Source organism: Osmia bicornis, chromosome 11 (genome assembly GCF_907164935.1).
Source record: "Osmia bicornis bicornis chromosome 11, iOsmBic2.1, whole genome shotgun sequence".
Lineage (NCBI taxonomy): Eukaryota > Metazoa > Arthropoda > Insecta > Hymenoptera > Megachilidae > Osmia > Osmia bicornis.
Window position 1 is genome coordinate 421,815 of NC_060226.1, and position 25,607 is coordinate 447,421.

Here is a 25,607-nt window from a genome sequence, read left to right on the forward strand (position 1 = left end):
GCCGCTGGACAATGCTTTCCGCTTACAGCTATTTCTCGTTATTCTCTGCCGCCCCCTATTCCGCCATTTATTTCTTTATTTATGTCTTTATTTCTTCGCTATTTCCACATTTTATATTCTGCCCAGGATCCACACCCATTCTCATTGCTGCGCACCCATCTGCTTTTACCTCTAAATCTTAATTCTAAGCTTTTAGTCCTCACGTCTAATTTAAATCCAAGATACTGAAAACCCCCCTTAATTCTAATTTCAATACAATTCTTCTTTTTCTGAAAACCTTTTTTAGCTCCTTCATAATTTTAAAATCCTGGAAATAATGAGCACTAAATTATTTTATTTTCGTGAAAATTGTATTTGGTTGCTTTTAAACTTTGATCCACACGTTTAATTTAAAACCCAAATTTTCGAACTCCTCTTAATTCCTAATCCTAACATCAATACAATTCCACAATTCCGAGCCACCAATTCTAGCTCCGTGTTAATTTTAAATTTTAATAAATTTTGAACTTTAATACATTTTTCGTAAAAATTACATTTCAGCAATTTAATTAAAATTACATTTTTCGCGCCGCACGATTCCCAATCGGCGACCTCGAATCTCAGGCGCATTATGCTCGCGTCTCGGCTCCCTTCCGGATTCTGATTCGCGGTTTCTTCTTCTGATCCCCTCCCCTGCGCTCGCTCTCCGCAGCATCCCGAGCTCCATCTATCCCTCTCGCTATACCTGCCGGGCAGTGGATCGAGACCGGTCGGCCTGATCCTTCCTCTCGCTGGCCGACTCTCGGCGAACCATGACCCTACCTACCCTACCCCTTAGGTTCTCCGATTGCGTACGCACTATACGTAGCGTTCCGCTTACGGTACCCTTACACACGTGTAGTATAGAATTGAATGAACCGAATGGATGGATGGATACATGCGACAAACGACACAAAATTTTTTCGCGTCCTTTCCCACGTCCAGAATTCGCTCATCGAGAGGCTTAGCTCATCCAAATGTGTGTTGCGGTCGAAGGTGTCCAGGCGACCCGGGCATACCCCCTACGCGGGCTCGCACGAGCACTCCCTCGTCTACGCGTTATGCTTCGCACCCTCTCCTTAATCTGGAACTCGCTCAGCGGGAGGTCTAGCTCACCCTAACGGGTGTTGCTGTCACTGGTGTCTAGGCGGCCCGGATCAATCCTCGCGCACCGGCACTCCTTCGACCACGCGATACCTTACGCTTCCATTCCTAAAACCGGATCTCGCCCATCGAGAGGATAGCTCACTCAACCCTGTGTTGCTGCCTCTGATGTCCAGGCGATCCGGCCTTACCTGATCGGATTACCTTGCCCATCGACCCAAACTGTGTTGCGCTGCAGATGACCAGACGGTTCAGGTCGGTTCGGTACGCGTTTCTATGGGCATTGCTATGCGTTGACAATGCTCTTCCGCGTTCTCTCCTTCGCCTGGTACTTTGCCATCAAGAGGCTTAGCTCGCCCAAATGTGCGAAGCGGTCGCTGGTGTCCAGGCAACCCAAGCCTTCCTTTCGCTCGTAACCATGCGAGCACTCCTCCGTTCTCGCGACCTATACCAGGCCCGAAATTCGCTCATCGAGAGGCTTAGCTCACCCAAATGTGTGAAGCGGTCGCTGGTGTCCAGGCGGCTCGGGCTCTCCCCTTCCTCGCAATCATGCGAGCACTCCTCCGTTCTCGCGACCTCTCCTAGGCTTGAAATCCGCCCATCGAAGGGCTTAGCTCACCCAAATGTGGGTTGCGGCCTCTGGTGACCAAGCGGCTCAGCTCAATTCCACTCATCTCCTGCGAAATATACGGGTAGGGAAAAAAGGATTCTTCAAGGATAAGGCACAGTTCCGGCGGTGTGTACGCACAACGGCTGTAGAGCGTCCATCAACGCACTCTATACCTTTTGTGGCTAAATGAAATCACCGTCGGTCATAAAATAGCCTGCGTTATAAGAGGAGGAGTGCTGGGGTTTACCCGCGACGTTCTTGGACGACTGAACGCCTTTAGGTCGTCCGAGTCGGTCGATGTATAAACAACATCGTAGCTACACAGATGCTCTCCATTAAAACCTTCTGGGGTTGCCGGAGGTGTCTGTGGCCGATACGGAACGAGTTTTTAGTGGGTATTAGGGTACTGTAACGATCCAACTCAAGAAAACTTGAGTTGGTACATACCTTCGAGTCCTACACTGCCCGAGACACCTCCTAACCCGACGGGTCCTAACCCAATAGGCGCCATTGCACACGGACCCGGGGTGTAGCCGACACCGGAAGCCGGCGGAGCGAAGTGCTGCGCCCGATCTTCCTCGCGGGCGGGCGGTGGGTTGCTCCTCCCCGTAGCCTGTGAGGAGATCGAGGCGCGGGGACTGCAGGCGGTACGGGCTGTGAGGCCCGGCCGCCATTGCACGCAGCTCCCCCGCGATGGAGCCGGCACTGGGTGCGACGCCTGGTGCCGGCTGGGGGAGTTGTTACTCCCCCGATGAGGGGCGCCTTCAGCGCACGGCGGGGGAGGCTCCGGAGTTACAGTAATCAGGTCCCGGAGCCTCTGCCGTACGCCAGAGGAGGTCGCCGTGGGGTTTTAGTCAGTAGGAATCTGACACTCCCCCGCTGCCCTCCCACAGCGGCGGCGGGGGGTCTTATCTAAGATTTCTCCACTAAAAAAAAAAGGTTATGTTAGGGGTTTTTTTATTTTTTCTCACTTTTTATTTTTTTTTCATTTTTTCATACTTTTTTATTTCTTTCGTTTTTTCATACTTTTATCATTTTTTTTTTTCATTATTTCATACTTTTTTATTTTTCTCATTTTTTCATGTTTATTTCATTTTTTATTTCCTTGTTTTTTTCATTGAAAACATTTTTTTTTCATTTTCTTAATGTACTCACTGAAATCAGTGCTGAAACCACGTTTCGCACGATTTTAGTTTTCGACCCCTACCAGGGCGGCGGGTGGGAGTTAAAATAAGTTGGAATCCCCACATCAAGGGCTATCTATGGCAAAAAATCAGGTTAATCTGAGGTTACCCCGTCAACCTGAACCAAACTATATCATTATTACTATATCTGCGTTAGATGTGTAATAAACATTTAATAACAATGCCATTATTACTATATCTACATTGGCGATAATGTAATATACCGATGCATTCCCACAGATCAATGTACATTTGATAACAATATCATTACTACTATATCTACATTAGATATCATGTAATATACTGATCCCTTCCCACAGATCAATGTACATTGATAACAACATCGTTGATACTATATCTACATTGGATATAATGTAATATACTAATCCCTTCCCACAGATCAATGTACACATAATAACAGTATCGTTATTACTATATCTCCATTAGATATCATGTAATATACTGATTTGTTCCCACAGACCAAGGTTCATTTAATCACAATATCATTATTACTACATCTACATTAGATCTATTGTAATATACTGATTCCTTCCCACAGATCAATGCACATTTGATAACAATACCATTATTACTATATCAACATTACATATAATGTAATATACTGATCCCTTCCCACAGATCAATGTAGATTTAATAACAACATCCTTGATACTATATCTAGATTAGATATAATGTAATATACTAATCTCTTCACAGAGATCAATGTATATTTAATAACAACATCGTTGATACTATATCTAGATTGGATATAATGTAATATACTAATCCCTTCCCACAGATCAATGTACATATAATCACAGTATCGTTATTACTATATCTACATTAGATATGTAATATACATTTAATAACAATATCATTACTACTATATCTACATCAGATGTAATTTAATATACCGATTCCTTCCCACTGATCACTGTACATATAATAACAGTATGGTTATTACTATATCTACATGACCAGTATATTACATTATATCTAATTTAGTTATAGTAATAATGATATTGTTACAAAATGTTTAAGACATATCTAATGTAGATATAGTAATGACGATAATGTTATTATCTGTGCATTGATCTGTGGGAAGGGATCAGTGTATGAGTGTATATCCAATGGAGATATACTAGTAATGATATTGTTATTAAATGCACATTGGTTCGCGGGAATAAATCAGTATATTACATTATATCTAATGTAGATATAGTAATAATGATATTGTTATCAAATGTCCATTGATCTGTGGGAAGGAATCAGTGTATTACAATAGATCCAATGTAGATATAGTATCAACGATGTTGCTTCTAATTGTGCATTGATCTGTGGGAAGGAATCAAACATTTCGGGCATTCCGGTGCAATCACATCAAACGTTCCGCACCGGAAGCAAAATTTTCTCCGCGTTTGTTGGCAAGCGGCGAACCAGTGTCCCTGCTGGTCGCAATTCCAGCACTGTCCAGGCAGGGAGGATTGGGAGGTTGGGGTTGCGGAACCGGGAAGCTGTTGTCGGGAACCTGAAGTCGCTTGGGCGTAGGTCGTAGGGCGGTTGGTGGTAGGTGCGTTAGAGGATTTTGGGACATTATATCAGGCGGGAGGTGGTGTCGTTGGGAGGGACATTAGACTAGGGATTTCGGTAATCGTTAGGGGAGGAGGAGGTGTAGCAGGACGATAGGGTGTGGACGATCGGGCTGTATTGGAGTACTGAGATGCATGAGGGTTTCTGCGGGACGGTGGTGGTGAGGTAGGGAGAGCTCGTGGCCCTGGGAGCGCGTTACGGGTTCTTGGGGGCGAATTAGGAGGGGTAGAAGGTCTGGGAGGAGGATTTCGGGGCTTAGGGTTGTATGAGGATGGCTGGGCGGCCTCGGCCGCCGCCGCCAGTCTGGATCGGGAACTTCGCGGTAGTATATACCCGCATGCGGGGATAAGGGTCGTTTCCGCTGGTGGCGGTTCGCGGTAGTCGCGGGAAAATCTTTGGACCTCGTCTACCTATGCTCCTAATTTCAGGAGGTCTTTAAACGATCTGGGAGGGTGAAAATCAACGACGTACTTGTATCGGGGGTGGAGATTTCTTTTCGCGATGGCCAGTCGCTCGCGCGCGGGGACGGGGTGTTCGACGCGGGCGAATATCATCTGTATTTTACGTAAATATTCCGCCAGCGTCTCCCGTTCTCCCTGGGTTCGCGTAATTACGTCCCACCATAACCTATCTTGATAATTCGTCAGTATGAATTGGAGTCGGAATTCCTCCAGAAACTCCTCATATGTGGACCAATTTTCCGCCTGGCCCCGGGCCCAGACTCGCGCCGAACCGGTGAGGACGAAGGGGATCGCGAGCAGCATTTCGTCCTCCGTTAGTTGATGTCCGGTCGCATACTCGGCTAGGGTTTCTAGGAACCCTTCTCCGTCCTCCCCGGGGGCTCCCGCGAAGGAGATCCGCCACTTCCGGAAAAGTTCGGAAGCGCGGCCTCCCCCTGACCCACGCGCGGGGCCCCGGGGGTCGCCGGTCGAAGGGTGAAAAGGGTTGGTGCGGGATAGGGTGGTGTCGGGACGTGGTGGGGGCGGAATTGACGGGTAGGGGAGAGGAGCTGGGTCGTACGGGTGGTTCGGGGGATCCGGCAATGAATACGTGAAATTCTGGTAATTTCTGCGTGGGGCTGGGATAGGGTTGGACCATCGGGACGAATGGGGTAACGGGGGCTCCGGGATACGGAAGGGGATTGTAACCGTACATATTCCTTTCGGTTACATACATAAGATCCGAGTCACGTCGCCAGAAACCCCTACTCTTATCTCTGTCGAAGTGGGAAGTTAGCGACAACTTCGTTAAGCGCGTGCGTGATACCCCCACTAGAACGAGTCGATTTGGGGACCGGCGTGTCGATCGATGAGGGATCACTCTGATCTCTACGGTCGACTAGGCGACACGCGTTTAGAAGCACGTAATTCACATTAGCGAAACACGGAACATAATTCGAGTCAAACTGACTTTCGGGTACTTAGTAAAACGGCTAGTATTCGCGATTATTGTTCTCGCCTCAAACTGAGGAGTCGGTGGTCCAAACTGTACCACGGCACTGCTAGACGTTGGAATTATAATTTCGGAATTCGGGAACCCGATGTCCGGGGGATCAGAGGCCAGTAGGGACATTCTCCAGGTTATGTACATTTGAAAGTCCGAGAAACGAGACCTACTCATCTTCAAAGGAGTACCTCTCCCATTTCGTGTACTGACAAGTGTCGTACGAGTAAAGCCAGTGGTGATAACGGGTTCTCAGGTCCACGATACCTTGAACCCATTATTCACTCACCCCCGAACTCGGGCAGCATTGGCTGCAATCTGGAGAACTAGCCAGGATTACCCACGAAACGAATGTAACTTCCAGATTCTCGTAAAATCGAAGATCTGAGGAGAAAGACTCGCCTCCCACTGTCAGGTGCCTCTTTTTTTCTCTTGTATCAATCAGTTTCGAATGAACAAAGCCAGTGGTGATAACGGGTTCTCAGCCCTATACACCCTCGAACCCATTATTCACTCACTCCTGAGTTCGGGCAGTATTTACTGCAATTTGGAAGCCCGATCCAACGCGAAAGACCAAGCAGTGCATGGTGGAACACGATCGTTACTTGGGTGTGTTGAGAAGTCCGAAGAGCCGGAACCCACACGTTTCAAAGTGTGCCTTCCTTCTCTTCAGGTGCCTCGAGACCACCGTCTCACGGCCAGTGTCGAATACGGTCCTGTAGCTCCGAAAAATCTACTGACCCAATTTCGTGCACTCCGGTGAGATACGCTCAGGTTGAGCGTCCTTTAACGATCGCACGACGCAACGACCCTTCCGTTTGACAGTATAGTTAGAAGAAGCACCATCATAAATATTTGGGGGGATTCCGCGAACGTTAGCCGTTCGCGCATTGTACTATTTAAATTCAATAGAAACGACTGATGAGATGTTTACGTATTGCTCCGTTGATCGGATGTATTCGACCTAGGTAGGAATTTCGGAACTTCTTATACGCGGCCGACCTTGCGAACAGCCTTGTTATTGTCGCGGCATAAACGCGAAAGAAATATTGACCTAGTTATTATCAAAGCATCCCGCGTAAGCTGCACGTTTAGAGACGACATCGAAGCTCGACCGCCTCTTCCTATCTGCCTCTCTCTACACTTACAGACCTTCCTTTCCTCCTCGTGTCTTTCAAGTAGAGAAAGCTCGGACCACAAATAGTGAGGTTACAGGATACGTGTGCTACTCAAGGAGGGCGGAGGGACTCCTTGGTCGTCACGATACAGGTGGGACGAGTCGGAAAAACGGGGAAAGGGGTTATGGGGTTGACGTTGAGGGGTCGGTATTACGGGAGGATTATCGTGAGGGTTGGAAGGAGGATTTACCGTAATATTGGGTCTTTCCTCGACCGGATTCGGCGCGAACGTTACCCTTTCGCGCCGTTGGTCATTTGGTGAGTGATCAAGATCGATTAACATGGATTGTGCGGGGGTCGGGCGGGAGACAGAAGTGACGGTGGTAGTGGTGGTCGTTATGGTCGCAGTGGAGACCATTGTGGTGGGATTTGGGACATAGGACGTGTGCGGGAGTTCGGGGAAAGATTCAGGGACGATTTCATAGGCGGGTGGATCGGTTTCGTCACTAGGTTCATCACATTGACCAGGAGGAGGATTACTGGAAGGTTCGGGAGGGGTATCGTCGACGGAGGGTGCTACCCACGCCGCGGAAAGGGTGAATGGGAGTCGATCGCCGGTGATATCATTGGTCACGTCCCATGGCGCGGCTTCCGGGCCAAGAACGCGACGTACCTCCGCCCTCAGATAGCGGTCGCGTAGGTCGTCTAGGGTACCGTGCAAATTCAAATGCGCGTGATCCATTATTCTTATTAATTCGATTATCTCTAAATCGCCGATATGCTTCCGCATCCCGCGGGCTTCGGCGGACTCCATTTCCGCGGTATCTCAAAATTTGAAGGGCGGAAAAGAGGTTTAAACGGTCCTGAAAGGAAGAGGGGGTACAAGGGAAAAGGAAACAGTTTAAATTCAGGCACAACAATTTCAAAATCAATGCAATAATAATAGTAAAATCAAGATACCGTATTCTGGAATCACAATCTGAAAGAAAGGGGGAACTGAAAAAAAAGATTTGAATCGAAAGAGGCTCGATAGAGTGCCCACGGTCGGCAAAAGGCACGGCCTCGGTCCTCGATGTCGGCAAGTCGCGATCAAACTTTTGAATTTGGAGGGCCCACACAAAAGAAATATAAACTTTTGGCACAAATAGTACTTCAAATTCACAAATACCAATAACCGTAACGGCTCGGTCGAAAACGGCGTACGTGTCGGGTCGGCTATATTTATTTGTCCGGCGGTACTTAGCAAAAAAAACTGGCAACAAGAGGCTCGGCAACGGACACCTTCTCGGTTGGTTTTGAAAATTTTGAAATATAACGGGGAATCTACGCGAGAGTTTTAGACTTTTTATATTCCGTGGCCCCACGTTGGGCGCCAAATTTGTGACCCTTTCGGGGGTTCACTCTATACAAAAACGGGAACGTCGCGAACTACAAAATCTTGTTGGGCGCCAGCCACACTGTGGCAATCGAAATCCAAAAAAAAGGAAAGAAAGGGGTATTGGGGAATTCACAGTAGCGGGGATTCGGGCACTTTCGTCCGTACACTTTCTCGGGGGAGTGCGCGAGGAGGAAATAGTGGAGGACAGGAAGGTGCAGGGTCGGGATAAGTACTCGCGGGGTCTCTGCACGTTACGCGTAGTTTTATAAAAAGGGGGTTCAAAACGAGAAGGGGTATGTTGCCAATACTCAAACAATGATACAATTAATATAATCGTAATTACGGAAAGGGTTTACCAAAACGCACGTACCACGCACGCTACACACCGAATTCACGCTTTACCAAATCGCTCTCTCAATACTCTCTATACTTTGCAAAAATCTATAACACGCTTCTATATCGCTAGCCTAGGGCTCATTAACGGCTCGTCGTCGCCGCTGCGACGACGAGACCGTCGCGGAATGTGGTGGGGAGGGGATGGGGTTTGGAAGGGGGCCTCTTCCGGCCCGCGATGGATCGATGATCGACTTTCGATACACCGGTGATCGGAGTCGATGGGGCTGACGGACTTCCCTCGGTGACGGGTGGGCTGAGGTCTTCGGGCTCGGCGACAGATGGCTCCGGGTGGACGTTTGCGTCAATCTGGGCTGCTTCGTCTTAATTTCTGGAAAATTCCTTGGGGGTCCCACGTTGCTCCGTTTGTTGGAGGGGTGGGTCTGTCGCCGGCCTCGAAGCTCCTGGTGAGAGCGATCCTTGATGACCTGTCCGTCGCCTCCATCGGTTCGACACCGGTGGGCTGGGGGAAAGGGGTAAGGTGAGGGAAGAGTTAGAGGTTATTATTAGGTGGGCGCATGGGTGGAGGAAAGCGCAGCGATTGTAACGGGGGGCGCGTGTATCACCACGTTACACCACATCAGATGTAATTTAATATACTGCCTTAATCCCACAGACCAATGTACATTTAATAACAATATCATTATTACTATATCTACATTGGATCTAATGTAATATACTGACTCCTTCCTACAGATCAATGCAAATTTAATAACAACATCGTTGGTACTATATCTATATTGGATCTATTGTAATATACTGATTCCTTCCCACGGATCAATGTACATGTGATAACAATATCGTTATCACTAAATGTACATCAGATGTAATTTAATATACTGATTTAATCCCACAGACCAACGTAAATTTAATAACAATATAATTATTACTATATCTACATTGGATATAATATATACTGATTCCTTCCCACAGATCAATGTACATTTTATTACAATATCATTAATACTATATCTACATTACATACGAGTGATCCCTTCCTACAGATCAATGCACAGATTGTAACATTATCGTCATTACTGTATCTACATTAGATATAATGTAATATACTGATCCCTTCCCACAGATCAATGCACAGATTGTGACATTATCGTCATTACTATATCTACATTAGATATGTAATAAAAATTTAATAACAATATCATTTTAATATCATCACATTAGATATAATGTACTATACTGATCCCTTTCCGCAGATCAATGCACAGATTTTAACATATCGTCATTACTGTATCTACATTAGCTATAATGTAATATACTGATCCCTTCCCACAGATCAAGGTACATTTAATAACAACATCGTTGATACTATACCTAGACTGGATCTAATGTAATATACTGAACCCTTCCAACAGATCAATGTACATATCATAACAGTATCGTTATTACCATATCTACATTGGATCTATTGTAATATACTGATCCCTTCCCACAGATCAATGTACATATAATAACAGTATCGTTATTACTATATCTACATTAGATATAATGTAATATACTGATCCCTTCCAACAGATCAATGCACAGATTGTAACATTATCGTCATTAGTATATCTACATTAGATATGTAATAAACATTTAATAACAATATCATTATTACTATATCTACATTAGATCTGTTGTAATGTACTGATTCCTTCCCACAGGTCAATGTACATTTTATAACAATATCATTATTACTATATCTACATTACATATAATGTAAAATACTGATCCCTTCCCACAGATCAAGGCACAGATTGTAACTGTTAGAGTTGCAGCCAGGCGAGGTTTATGACAGGGACAGTGGTAGTCCAAGGACCAGGCCCTGTCATATACCTCGCCGTACCAAAAGATGACGCGGCCACCAAACCTAACGGTTTTAGCGGCAAGGAATCGCTACGTCACTCTGGAAAAACCCAGAGTGACCGAGTCGCCCTCCACTCCCCCCAAAAAGATGCAGAAAACTCTGTTCTCCCTTCCGAAGGTCACGCGATAAGGGCGCAATGGAAGGGAGGAACAGAGAACTTACAAAAGGATCGGCATGGTCCGACGGAGACCAGAAGCGCAGTAGCAATCGCCAAGAGACAGTCATAGATAGAAATCAGACATAGCTTCAAACATCTCAATCTACAATTCTCAAACACTCATACACACACACACACACACACACACACACGAGATACAAGAACACACAATAAATATTTCAATCAACACCACGTGTCATCTCATTACAGTCCCAAGCCGTTCAACTTGGGTGGTCCTTCGCCAGCACCTTAAACGGCACGTAGTGCAATATTCGGGGTCTTGACCGCACCCTAACATTGGTCCTTCGAGCCGGATACAGCATCGTGGAATTTGATTGAATTGGAACAACAACCGATTCAGCCGCAGTTCACCAGACCGAGGGAATAGCAGACAGTTAACAGCAGAATTCCGCAACACGTGGTGAAAGAAATCAGAGTGTAATCGTGGTGTGTGATACGCAGTGTGTGAACAGTACACAGAAATTGTGGACACGGAGAACGGTCTTCGCATAGGAAGAACCAAAAGAGATCAAGGATTGGCGCCACGGTGACGTCAACATCCATCAGCAAACAACAGAGTACAGCAGCCTACAACAGCCTGCAACAATCAACAGCAGCCCACAGCATTCAAGCCAGCAGTCACGGGTCCAGGCACGTGTTCAGGCAGTGTCATTGGTTACATCCGTTCCTGTTCCGTAAGCGTAAATTCCTATTTTATTTGTGTCAATAGCGTAAAATGGAAACAGAGCTTAGAAAATTGATTAGCGACCGCGGCTTGATAAAGGCTGCGTTGACTCGATTAAATAAACATTTTCAAGAATCGTCGGGAACAGTATCGGTAAAGGCTTTGCAAAAACGGTTAGAGGCAAACATAGGACTATACAATAGTTACAATGCAATTCAAACATAAATTGAACGTGCGACTGAGGGAACAGACTCAGAAGCAACTCACGCAGTAGGCAGAAACACGTTTGAAGAAACGTATTTTAATTTAATAGCAGAGATAGAATCATTTATAGAGCGCGCGCAAGCGCAGAGTAGTGTAGGAAACCAAGTCACAGGACAAATAGCATCTCCTGTGTCATCACAATCACCCGCCGCTGTAAAATTGCCAACAATACAACTGCCAACATTTGACGGCAATTACAGCGGTTGGATTAGATTTAGAGATACGTTCTCCAGCTTAGTTCACGAGAGCGAACTATCAGATGTGCAAAAATTTCATTATTTAAATTCTGCATTAAAGGGCCCAGCCGCACGGGTCATTCAGTCCCTCGGAGTATCTGATTCAAATTATCACCTTGCATGGGATGCCTTAAAATCTCGTTATGAAAATGCAGCGGCATTGAGAAAACATCACGTAACAACACTGTTAGATATGTCAACGATTCAGAAACAGTCTCCAACGGCTCTCAGAGAATTAGTTGACGACGCGCGAAATCATTTAGCAGCATTGAAATCATTAAATGAACCAGTAGGTTCATGGGATAGTTTGATTGTTCCGATTTTGTGTAGAAAGTTAGATGGAGCTTCGTTAAGGGAATGGGAAAAAGGGGCAACAAGCTCAGAGAAAATTACCTTTAATAAGTTCGCCACATTTTTGGAGGAACGGTTCTCGTATTTAGAAAACATAATTTCACAAAGACAGGTAGCCGCAGTAAAGACTGAACCTCCTACAGGGCTTCCAGGTAGTCGAAAACTGTTTCGCGGAACAACCCACCGGCAACTTCACCGAGTACCTGTCCAGCGTGTAGCTCCGCACATCCTTTATATAAATGCGACAAATTTAAAAAGCTGTCCATTGACGAAAAAACTAAGATAGTGCAAACCTCCCAGAGTTGTTTTAATTGTTTGCAACCAGGCCACCGTGTGCAGGCTTGTACACGCAAACACTGCGATCTATGTGGTAAAAAGCACCACATATTGTTGCACCGTGTACTAGCTCCGCGTTCAAACGCAACCATAACCGAAGAGTCGGGTCCATCCCAACCCAATACGACAATAGCCTGCGTCGCACACTCTGAAAAATGTATGGTGGAACAAAGCATATTATCCACTGCAGTCGTTTATGTAGAGGACAGACAGGGACAAAGGGTACCATGTCGAACCTTATTAGATTCAGGATCTCAGTCAAATTTCATCACGTATAATCTGTGTAAAAAACTGGGCATTAAGTACGAACCCACCGACGTGCAGGTATCAGGTTTAGCTGGAAAATCAAGTGCGATCAAGGATAGGGTCAACGTAAGAATAGCATCTAGAGTTAATAATTTCAGCGCAAACATATCATGTCTAGCGGATCCGGACTTTAACAAAAGCCGACCAATCGACATGCTAATAGGCGTCGGCCTATTTTGGCACCTGCTGTGTGTCGGGCAACACAACGCAGGTAGTGAATTACTCTGGCAGAAAACGCAGCTGGGGTGGGTTCTAGGAGGAAAAATTAGTTGGCCTATTAATGAAAAAATTCAGCGATGCCACCTTGTCACGAATCAGGATTTATACAGCCTAATGGAGCGATTCTGGCAAGTAGAAGAAGTCGAAGTAGGGACCGGGGAAGAGATAGATGAATGCGAAGCATTTTTTAGAGCCACGACGCGTCGCGACAAAACCGGAAGGTACATAGTACAAATACCCTTTAATAGTCAGGTAGAGCGTGTGGGAACATCGCGACAACAGGCAGAAAATAGATTTAAATCGATTGAAAGGAAACTAAGTAAACAACCTCAATTACGCGAACAATATGTTCAATTTATGAAAGAGTATGAGGCCTTAGGACATATGACGCGAATCTCAACCTCAATAGTAGAAGAACCAGCAGCAAATTTTTACTTTCCTCATCATGCCGTAATCAGAGAAGATAGTACGACAACGAAACTTCGTGTCGTATTTGACGGTTCGGCGAAATCTAGTACGGGTGTATCATTGAACGACACTCAGAAAGTCGGTCCGACCGTGCTGAGTGAATTAATAGCAATACTCCTACGATTTAGAACACACCGATACGTACTATCAGCAGACGTAGAAAAAATGTACAGGCAAATATTAATAGAACCTGATCAACGGCGTTTTCAAAGTATCTTATGGCGTTCAAGTCCAGATCGCGCGATAGAAACGTTTCATTTAAATACAGTGACGTACGGCACAGCATCAGCTCCCTTTCTAGCCACTCGCGTATTGAAGGAAATCGGTTTAAAATGAGAGCAAGAATTTCCAACCGTTAGCCGAGTAATTGTCAACGATTTCTACGTTGACGATTTACTAACGGGTCTGGACACAATTTCAGAATTAGAGGAGACTAAGAGAAATTTGTCGACCATTTTACAAAAGACAGGGTTACAATTAAGAAAATGGGTTACAAATTGCCCAGAGTTTGAAAAACAGTCGTCCGAATCGCAAGATAAAAAGTTGAGTGCAGATAGCGAATCGAAGATACTCGGGTTGCATTGGTCGGCGAAAAAGGATGAATTGTATTTTAAAGTGGCGCCATCCCCACACAATAGAATCACGAAGCGGACAATTTTATCGGAAATAGCTCAAATATTCGATCCATTGGGATTAGTTGGTCCTGCCATCACGGGAGCAAAATTAATAATGCAACAGTTCTGGCAATCAAAAACAGGTTGGGATGAGTCAATATCCCAAGATTTATGCACTCAATAGACAAACTATAGACAGGAACTATCGCACTTTAGTGAATTAAAAATTCCACGGATAAAAAATTTCACCCTTCAAACAAAATAGAATTGCATGGTTTCGCAGATGCCTCCGAAAGGGCGTACGGGGCTTGCGTTTACCTGCGGGCGAAGAAGGGTTCAGGTAAATGGGAAACTAAACTTTTATGTTCGAAGTCTCGGGTGGCTCCCCTAAAGGTTATATCATTGCCGTGATTAGAATTATGTGGTGCGTTACTGCTAGGGCAATTAATGAAAAAGGTAAAAGCCACACTTCGGGTTGAAATTATTAAGGAAAAATATTGGTGCGATTCCACAATCACACTTGCATGGATCCGCGGCAATTCAAATAGGTGGAAAACATTCGTTGCAAATCGAGTAACGCAAATTCAGGCATTGACAAATTCAAACAGTTGGTCACACATATGTTCCCAAGACAATCCTGCAGATTTAGCAGAGGAATCAGAACAATGGCCACAGTCAATGGAAGAAAGGATCGCGATTCCGGAAGAAAGGGCAAAGCCCATAGTAGTAGCTACGGTAACCTCCGATATTAATGAGTTAGTTCTTCGGTACTCCGAGTATACGCGATTATTAAGAGGGACAGCGTATTGCCTTCGATTTATAAATAATGCCCGAGCAAAAAGAACAGGGAACCCTAACACTTTAACAAATAGCGGGAACATTCACTTAACAGTCACAGAAATACAGAGAGCTGAAGAATATCTAATTCGAATTGCGCAAAGAGAAAGGTTTCACAATGAAATAAACACATTGATGAAAAATAGGGTAGTTGAAAAACAGAGTTCCTTACTGTCATTAGCACCATTCCTAGATGAGTCAAAAATTATTAGAGTAGGCGGAAGGCTGAGTAATGCCTCCATTACATACAGCAAAAAACATCCGATTGTATTGCCCGCGAAACACGCGTTAACAGATCTAATAATTAAAAATGAGCACACAAGATTATTGCATGCAGGATGTCAACAGATAGTTACATCCCTCCGTGAACGGTTCTGGCCAATAAACTGCACTCAAAATGTGAAAAGAATACTCAGAACCTGCGTGAGGTGTTTCAGAGTCAAACCGCGAGGATTGGAATGTCCCATGGGTCAATTACCTGCGACTCGTGTAACACCTGCCCGTCCATTTTCAATTTGTGGGGTCGATTATGCAGGCCCATTCACAACTAAAGATCGGACTCGTAGCAAAGTATCATTAAAATCTTACGCGTGTATTTTCGTATGTTTTGCTACAAAGGCAACGCATATTGAGTTAGCGACAGACCTTAGCACAGACGCTTTCCTAAGATGTCTTAACCGTTTTATTGCACGTAGAGGTCTTTGTCAGAGTATTGTTTCCGACAACGGAACAAATTTTGTAGGAGCAAAAAATAGATTTTCCGAATTAGATGAATTAATAAAAAGCGAAAAACACAATTCACAAATTGCTAAGTTTTTAAGTGAAAAACAGATACAGTGGCACCTCATACCTCCTCAAGCACCACACTTTGGAGGTCTTTGGGAAAGTGCCGTTAGAGTAACCAAACATCACCTTAATCGAGTCATAGGGGAACAAAGCTTAACGTATGAAGAACTATATACGCTATTATCGCAAATAGAAGCCTGTTTAAATTCACGCCCCCTCAGTCCCAGTTCGTCCGATCCACATGACCTAAATCCATTGACTCCTGGACACTTTCTAATTGGCACTGCCCTCTGCGCATTACCAGACCAAGACTTAAGGGCACAGACTCCTTCGAGGCCTCCTCCGAATCGATGTAAGCGCCATTGGAAAGAATCGGGCAATCGTGAAAACACATAATTGAGAATTTCGACATTTGACGGTGTGACATCTAACGTCATTATGCAGAATAAGAAACGAAAGTGGGGTGGCATAGTTGCCAAATCACATCATTTGAGAGTTCTATCGCGGTGTTGCCGCATCTGTGACCATCTAGCAAAATGAATTTGCTCGAGCCGAGCGAGATTTTGATTCCTGGCGGACATAGAAAAGGATAGCGCGAGAGAAAGAGAAGGAGTATCATGAATGAAACAACGTAGGGCCGATCGGCGGAAATATAGTCACACGCTACGACAGATTCGATGAGACTCTGTAATACACATAACGTACGCGACTATAAAACTTATAGGAATAAAAACTATATGGCATTAGTAATTTCAGGAAAGGAATGAAAAATAAAGACATGTAAATTGATCTATAATATACAATATTTATTGATTGAAATATAATCAATAAATATAAACAATGCCTCTTCTTTCTCCGCGACGTCTACATCGTCGATTACCATGACAGCCACTCCAGCCACGTGTTATTGAAATTTTTTTCATCTGAAATATAATAATGAATTTTAATATAATTGCACCTGCATATACAGGGCGTCCCAGTCTAAGTGTGACAGAATTATATTAAAATTCATTATTCATTTCTTTATTTCTTATTCTCTTCTTGAAATTATTATGTCAGGTAGTTTTCATTCCTATAAATCTTATGGTCGCGTACTTACGTTATGTGTATTATTTCATTCATTCCACCCCTACCAGCACCACGAATCCGTCGTTCTTTGATGTTTCCGAACATAGAAAAGGATAGCGCAAGAAGGATAAACAAAGAGAGAAAGACTCGCAAGCACAACTCCAATATTATGCTACTAAATGTTGATCGATTTATATTGTGTTTAGCTTCATTTTAATGAGAAAAATCTTCTCCACATGATAGTGAAATTTTTATTAACAAAAAGTACCAAATAAAAAACTTTATTCTGTGCATTAGTATGGTCACATTGACACGGGACATTTAAATGAAGGCAATAAATCCCGGTTTCAGTCCCTCTTTCGTCTTTAGCTACTGACTCTTTCTAATCAGTGTTTACTGACTAGGCAATCAAATTTGAAAAATGATTCTCCTATTCCATAACAGTTGCGGAGTTGACCGGCAATAGTTATGTACATTTATCGAGTTTTCACTGTATATGGTGCAAGTTTTATAATTCATTTTTCTGGCATACCATTTCAAGTATTCTATCTGTCATTTAATTAATAAAAAAACATGATTATAAATATGAATAAAAAAGTTTGATGGTTGCACACTGTAACCGTGCTCTTGTTTCGAGAGCACGAATTCGTTGGATAGAGACGGGGAAAGAAATAAGAGAGATACACTCAGATATTAAGAGAGGAAAAACTTAACAATTGCATTTATTTCCCTTTTTTATCGGATACCTCGGTACATCTCAAGGACGCGCAGCTTCCCTCTCCCGGAACTATTACCGTTAGTTATAATGAAAATATGTATTGGCGGCTTAAACGGCTCGATCGTCCTCGACTTCTGAGACGAAGGTTAAACGTGGCTCGAACGCGTGTTATCATACCGCTTTCTCACACTCACACACACACAGCTTGTCTCACGCGTAGACGCAGCGCAACACCTGCTGTCGAGCTCTCTTTTCTATTTAAATGATTAATTGAACGCGGGCACCGACTCCTCCACACGTCGCATGGCTCGCGTTCTCAGGGTCTCCTCTCTCGCGAATTCCTCAGAGTTCGGTTGATTAGAGACACTGATAAAGGTTGCTCATGGACGCGGAAGCAATCTAGAAAGCAAGACCAACGCACGATGTTTCGTAGCGGCTGATCAGCTTGCCTTGAGTGCGGAGATTCGAGTGTATTTGCAAGAGCTGAAGATGCGTGTATTCGCATTTGAGTCTCGACGACAAGTGCTCGTTCCGTGGATCGGCAGGCACCTCGCTCGGTGCTCTAGGCAGCGAAGGGGATCCTGCGCGTGCGCTCTCACCTTTTGGAGCGGTGGAAGGGCGGCGCCTTAGGCCCCTACATTATGTGCCGATTGATGGGACATTGATCGGTTACATATATCCCCTCCCCTCCCGACGCAGGAGTGTTGATCATTTTGAAACGCGACGAAGAGAATTACCGGATAATCCGCTTAATGACATGATTTGACGTAGATAATTTGCGCTGTGATACAAAATAATACTTAGTCTTTGGTCGTAGGTGACAAACAAAAGAAATAGTGCCTTGAAATTTTATCCTCTCACCCGGCTGAGGACGGCAAAAAAAAAAATGAAGGGCGGCTAGCATCGGATCTATCGCTTGACACGTTTCTCGTTTGCTAGCACCACAACAGTGCGAAAGAGAAGAAACAATAAAACCGAAATCTTACTCTCGGCCGCTGAGCGATACCGTAACACACAAAAAAAAAAGGAGAAACATAACGCCGAGTCCTTGTTGCTCGTGAAAACACTTAACGAAATAGCAGGCACGATGCCCAACGGAAAATAAACTGGTGTTTTTGCAAAGAAACGAAATTTGAATATAATTGCACGGACGCGATGTGCGACGCGATGCAGCGGAACATAATGTCGCAGTGGTAAACAACAACCAAACAAAAAAATGTACATCGTGAGCTGGGCGCGACGCACGTGGTGACGCGACGGTGAGAAAGAAGAAAAAAATATACAAGGACGCTTTTGTAAAAATAGAGACGAAAAAAAAAGAAAAATGTACATGAACTAAATAAAAGTAAATTATAAAACAATACTGTGCTTGGACTTATCCTACTATCCTTATCGACTATACGAATGCAACAAAGTTCTTTTTTTTTTCTTTTTAGTTTTTAGTTTTTAGTTTTTTTTTTTTTTTTTTTTTTGTTCTAGGCTACTCACTGTCCTTTTGGCAGTCACTCACTGACACTACTCACTGTAGTGCATTCCACTCCTCTTCGATGGCCTGCTTCAGGAGGCCGAGGGGGTCGTGCGGGTCCAGGCGCGGGATCTGGATCGGTGGATCCGTCCACCGGTTCCTCGATGGTCCTGGCTGTGGTTCTCCGAGGGTGGTCGCCCGAACGGGCACCTCACGTCCCGGTCGTCTGATGAGGTCATCCATGCAGCTCACCAGGGTCTTCTTGGGCCATCCTCGTCCCAGCTGACCCAGTGACTTCATCACAGGGCGGATGTCCGGGGCCTTTCCTCTTCCCCTTCCTGCTCGTGACGGGCGTGCTTCCTCCGGCACAGGGTTTTCTGTGCCAGTCGGTGCTTCCTTCGCCCTTGACGTCACGGCGGACGTCGTCGCCTCCTGGTGGGTTGCGTCGGTGTCTTCGCCCCTCCGTGACGCGAAGAGGACGATCTGCCCACTTCGCCTCCGCTTCCGGCTACCCTTCTGGATGGAGGTAGCCGGCGTCTGCGTCGCTTTGTTGAACCGACGGGCCGTTGCCTGGACCCCTCGGCCAGTTCGGACGGAGGTCCGGACTCGGGCCACGTACGGGCGCGCGTACTTGACGTCTAGCACATGGATTTGTCGCTTTGGCCTCGGTTGCTCCGCGTCGGTCTGGGTGGCGACCGAGTACATTAACCAGGCCGCGTAGGTCTGCACCGCTTGATCCGGCATGGCTTGTTTGCACACTGTTCGTTCGGAAGCTAATGACCGGCCTCGTGGCACGCGCCAGTGTCTCGCGAAGTGTTCCATCCCCGCTCCGAGGACTGCTCCCGGGAAGGGGGCCTCTGCTAACCTGCACATATTGACTGTTGCCTCGCTCCCCTCCTCCTCGTGGCTTTCTATCCCATTGTCCGTCTCGTATGTCTCCCCTATCGCGGCTGGATCTTCGCCCGGCTTTCCATCTCCCGGGCTCGTCTCCTTGTAGGGGCGCAAACTAGACACATGGAAAATTCCCTTGATCTTCGCTGAGTGGGGATGTCGCAACACGAACGTTGCCGGACCCTTCCTTTCTTGCAGGATGAATGGGCCCTCGTACAGATGGAAGAACTTGGCCACCTCGTTGTCCTGGGCGCTTGACATGGGATTCCCTCGTACCAGGACGCGGTCCCCAATTTTCCAAAGGTGCTGCTGCTTTCCTTCGTTGGCACGCCGAAGTCGCTTCTCGGCCTTCCGTTTCATGTTATCGTGAGCAAGTAGCAGCTTTGCATCGTGGGGAACAATGCAAATCTCTCGTTGCTCGTCGTTTGGAAGGTACTGCTTCCAGGGGCGTTCCGGAAACTTCCTTTCCATTAGCTCGCATGGGGTGAACCCGGTGCTGCTATGGTACAGGTTGTTACAACACGCTTCGATCACCGGCACCCATTTCGGCCATGCGGTGTGTTTTGCCCCCACTAAGGTGCGGAACATTCGACCGATTTCGCGATTTACCCGTTCGACAGGATTGCTCTGCGGATGTCGTATCGCGGAGAGCACGTGAATTATTCTGGGTTGCTGGAGTGCGTTTTTCCATGCGCGCGACGTGAACTGGGTGCCGTGGTCGGTTATAATGCGCTCAGGTTTCCCTACCTCTTTAATAAAGCAATTGATCAAGCGGTTAATCGTCGCCGCGGTCGACGCCCGTCGCAACGCGTAGATTTTTACGTACTTGGAGAAAACGTCCTCCACCACCAGCAGGTACCGTACTCCCGCCCTCGCACTCGGCAGTGGACCGAAATAATCGAGTGAAACTAAACCCAGTGGCCCTTTTGGAATGATCGTTTGCATATCGGCGTGCAGTGCGTGGGTGCTACACTTCACCCTCTGACACAAATCGCAGGTCGCTACGAACTTCCGGACTTTATGAGCGAGTTTCGGGAAATAGAACGCCTCCGATAAAAGTCGAATGCACTTGTCCGAACCAGGGTGAGCGTAGGCCTCGTGGACCTCTCGGATCAGGGGCGTTTCCCATTGGGAAGGAACCACGCACTTCCAATCGCCGTCCCGTCCTTTATAGTACAAAACCCCGTCCAGTCGTCGGTAGCGGTGATCAAGGTCACCGGAGCCGTGCTGCCGTTTCTGGGCCATCGCGAGTAGTCGGGGATCCGCGTCTTGGTGTTCCACGATTTTTTGTAAGAAATGTAATACTTCCTTAGAGAATTGTCTCGCGAGGGTGCTCAGGATCGGTATGAGACTTTCTTTACGCGAGTGTGAGTCCCCCTCCCTCCAATCTAGACGGCTGAGACAATCCGCGACCACGTTGTCCTTCCCGGGACAATGCCGAATCTCTAGATCGTAATCCTGGATCGCCAGGGTCCAGCGCGTGATTCTCTGGTTGAGGAACCGACTACTCATCAGGAACGTCAGCGCGTGATGGTCGGTCATCAGGATAATTTTTGCCCCCCACAGATACGTTCGGAACTTCTCCAGCGCCCATACGATACTCAGGAGCTCCTTCTCCGTTGTAAAGTAGGCGAGCTCTGCTCCCTTGAGGGTTCGGCTCGCGAATGATACCGGTTGCAGGTCGCCGCTCGCGTCGTGCTGCGCCAGGACCGCCCCCAATGCCGCGAAGCTCGCATCCGTGGACAGGTAGAACTCGCGTCGTGGATCGGGAAATATCAGGACGACCTTCGAGACGAAGACCTCTTTTGCCCTCCTGAATGCCGTTTCCATTTCCTCGGTCCACCTCCACTTGTGACCCTTTTTGAGGAGCTCAAGCAACGGTTTGATAGCTTCTGCATGGTGCAGCGCGAACTTACTATAGAAATTGATTAGTCCGAGGAACCCGCGTAACTGCTTTACGTTGCTTGGCGTGGGAAATTCGCGGATGCTACGGAGTTTCTCCGGGTCTTGTTTAATGCCCTCCGCGGAGATCACGTATCCCAGGTAGTTTATTTCGCGTCTGACGAACTGACATTTGTCGATATTAATGGTGAGCCCGTGCTCATGCAGCCTGCGGAGCAGGGCTCGTAGGTGGCGTACGTGCTCGTCGAACGACTCGGATATACAAACCACGTCGTCGATGAAGTTAACCACGAACGACTCCATCCCGCGTAATACAATACGGAGTGCCCTGACCAAACTGGCACTGCTAGTTCGTAGACCGAAGGGTGTCACCACGTGCTCGTAGCACTTTCCCCGGTAAAGAAATGCAGTGTATTTTCGCGACTCCGCGGTCAATGGAATTTGCCAGAAGCTGTTGGTCAGGTCGACGCTAGACATGTATGACACGTTCGCGAATCGCTGAAGGATCACGTCGATATTCTCGGACATCTCGTGGTCCGCTCGCAACACGCGGTTCAGCATCCTCGCGTCGATACAAAGTCGCAACGACCCGTTCTTCTTCACGACGGGGACCAGTGGGTTAAGGTATGGACTTGATGAGGGTCGTATTATGTCGTGGCGCAGCATGCGGTTGATTTCTTCGTCGGCCTGCTTGCGGTATTTCAACGGGATCGGGTATGTTCGCTGCACGAATGGCGCCTGTTCGTCCACCTCAAGGTGATGCTCGTAACATGTGACGCGTCCCGGTATGTCGTCCCAGAGTTTACTGTTCTCTAGAATCACGTCCACGAGTTGCTCGCGTTGCGCGTCGGTGACCTCGCACGACTCCAACTTGCTCGTGATTCGCGCGCTCATCGACCTGTCCGGGGTCGGTTCCGCGGTCGTCGCCGGTTCGAACACCATAACGGCCTCCTCGTCCGGCTCGTCGACGGGTTCGTTCCGACTCGTGAGGAGTGGGACCTTTTCGGCCCCATCCTCGGTGGGTACGCATAATGCTCCTCGCCCGAAATCGATCGTGATCGCGAGAGACCGTAACGTGTCTACACCGATAATAAAATCCTGTACCATCCCGGGTACGACTACCGCAGGCGCGGAGAACTGCACGCTTCCAAAGCGCATCTCGACGAAAACCTGCCTTTTCAGACGTTCGGACCTCGATCCCGTGACACCGACTATGAAACTGCCGGTTATTGGGAGGGTCGGACAATCCTTCAGGGTTTCGGAGTTCGCTTCGTACCACGTATCAGACATCGCCGTCACTGTGCTTCCGGTATCAACGAGGGCATCCACAGGAATGCCGTTAACGCGCGTTCGAATCTCGGGGCTGCGATATATCGCGACCGGGTGTCGCACCTCCTGGTCGGCTCGCGTGAGCTCTTCTCTGAGATCAGGGAACATCGTTCGCGACGGAAATCCGATGCTCTCGCTCCGCGGTGCCTCTCCTCTAGGTTGGCGGCCTGGCCCCCCCTCCAATCTCGTACGTTTCTCGGTTTCCCGGGGTCCTACGCTGACCGACTGACTACCCGTGTTTTTTCCCCTTCTTTTTCTTCGGGGCTTCCGGGGCTTGCGCGGGGACTCGCTCACCCCTCTCGTGGGAGCCCTTACTGTTCGTTTCCCGACGCGTGCCCGGACTCTCGATTCTCGACCTCCGTTACGCGAATCTTAGCCGGGGGTCCATCGCGTCGGATCTCGTTTTTACCTCGATCGATTACACTCGTTCCTTCCTGTGCGGGTCTGGACGATGGGTCCGGTCTACGGTCTGGTGTCGGCGTAACTCGGCTTGGCGGAATGGGTCTATTCTCCGTGGGCCGCACCGCGCGATTAAACGCGGACGTGGAATTCAACGCCCCCCCTTTATCCCACCTTTCCAGGAGGGTCAGGAAAGTGTCGACGGACTCGACGTTCTGCATGAGGACCGCGTCGTATATCGCCTGGTTAAAGTGGGTCGCGAGCGTCTGCACGATCTCATCGTCCGATTTCTTCGGCGTCAAGTCCCTCGCGTCTCCGATTAACCGTGTTGCGTACTGGGCTCGCGTTATTCCCTGGTTTGCCCTAAAGAACCCCGACTCGAGTTCGCGTCGGATGCTCCGTTGAGATGCCGCACCCCAAAATTGGGCCATGAATCTCGTCCGGAAGTCATTCCACGTGCGTACCTCTCCCGAGATTAAGTCCCACCATTCGCTCGCGAAACCCTTCAATGCCTGGTCTATGATGACCTGAACCTCGCTATCCGGGATCCTTGCCACCCTTACAAATCTTTCCAACTCGCGCAGAAACTTTGGCGGGCGCTCCCCGGATTTCCCTTCGAAGGTTGGGAGCTGGGGTTTTACGGTGAACAGCCTTCCCTGGGATCTCGCGTTATTTGGTGAGTCCCCGTTTGCAGCGTTGCCCGGATTTTCCCCCGCGGTTGGGCCTTCCCCTACGCCTACGTTCGTCTGGGAAACCGGAGTAGGGTCAGCTACCTGCTCTGGCCTATTCGCGAGCGCGCTCTCGAGGTCGGCCAACGAGTCTCGGAACTTCAAAATATCCTCGCGAACCTCTTTGTGAAATACCGTAACCGTTTGAAACAGGGCCTCGCATTCACGGTTGACGAACGTGTCGACCTTGGCCATAACGGTCGCTTCTAGTCGTTCGATTCGTTGCTCTTGTTTACTTTGAGTCTCCCGGATTAGTTTCGCGACCTCGTTCAGGGTCATGGCTGCCTGGGTCTCTTGATCCGCGAGGCTCGGAGCGCTGACTCCCGCGTCGCCCTGGTTTGCTGGACTCTGATTCGCGGGGTTCGTTACCGGTGATCGTGGAATTCGCGGCATATTAAAGAATCCCGTCGGGTCTATTTCCTCCGCTCGCTCGTCGCGATCCGTCGACGCGTCGCGGTCTAAACTCGCCTGGGTCTTAGCTTTTGCTCGCGTTCCCTTGCTCATTCTTTTGTGCTTTGCCTCTCTTCCAATCTGAGCGTCCAGTTATCGAGTCCCCTGTTCGGGCGCCAATTGTAACCGTGCTCTTGTTTCGAGAGCACGAATTCGTTGGATAGAGACGGGGAAAGAAATAAGAGAGATACACTCAGATATTAAGAGAGGAAAAACTTAACAATTGCATTTATTTCCCTTTTTTATCGGATACCTCGGTACATCTCAAGGACGCGCAGCTTCCCTCTCCCGGAACTATTACCGTTAGTTATAATGAAAATATGTATTGGCGGCTTTAACGGCTCGATCGTCCTCGACTTCTGAGACGAAGGTTAAACGTGGCTCGAACGCGTGTTATCATACCGCTTTCTCACACTCACACACACACAGCTTGTCTCACGCGTAGACGCAGCGCAACACCTGCTGTCGAGCTCTCTTTTCTATTTAAATGATTAATTGAACGCGGGCACCGACTCCTCCACACGTCGCATGGCTCGCGTTCTCAGGGTCTCCTCTCTCGCGAATTCCTCAGAGTTCGGTTGATTAGAGACACTGATAAAGGTTGCTCATGGACGCGGAAGCAATCTAGAAAGCAAGACCAACGCACGATGTTTCGTAGCGGCTGATCAGCTTGCCTTGAGTGCGGAGATTCGA

General features: G+C 47.4%; 1 protein-coding gene across 1 annotated transcript; it reads left to right on the top strand.

Moving 5' to 3' along the window:
* Positions 1–4,636: 4,636 nt before the first annotated feature.
* Positions 4,637–19,263, top strand: LOC123988305. The gene is made up of 9 exons (XM_046287769.1): positions 4,637–4,671; positions 11,376–11,557; positions 11,861–12,550; positions 12,724–13,824; positions 14,149–14,484; positions 14,625–14,681; positions 14,973–15,096; positions 15,874–16,122; positions 19,230–19,263. The coding sequence occupies exons 1-9, from the start codon at positions 4,637–4,639 to the stop codon at positions 19,261–19,263; spliced, it is 2,808 nt and encodes a 935-aa protein (XP_046143725.1).
* Positions 19,264–25,607: the final 6,344 nt, after the last annotated feature.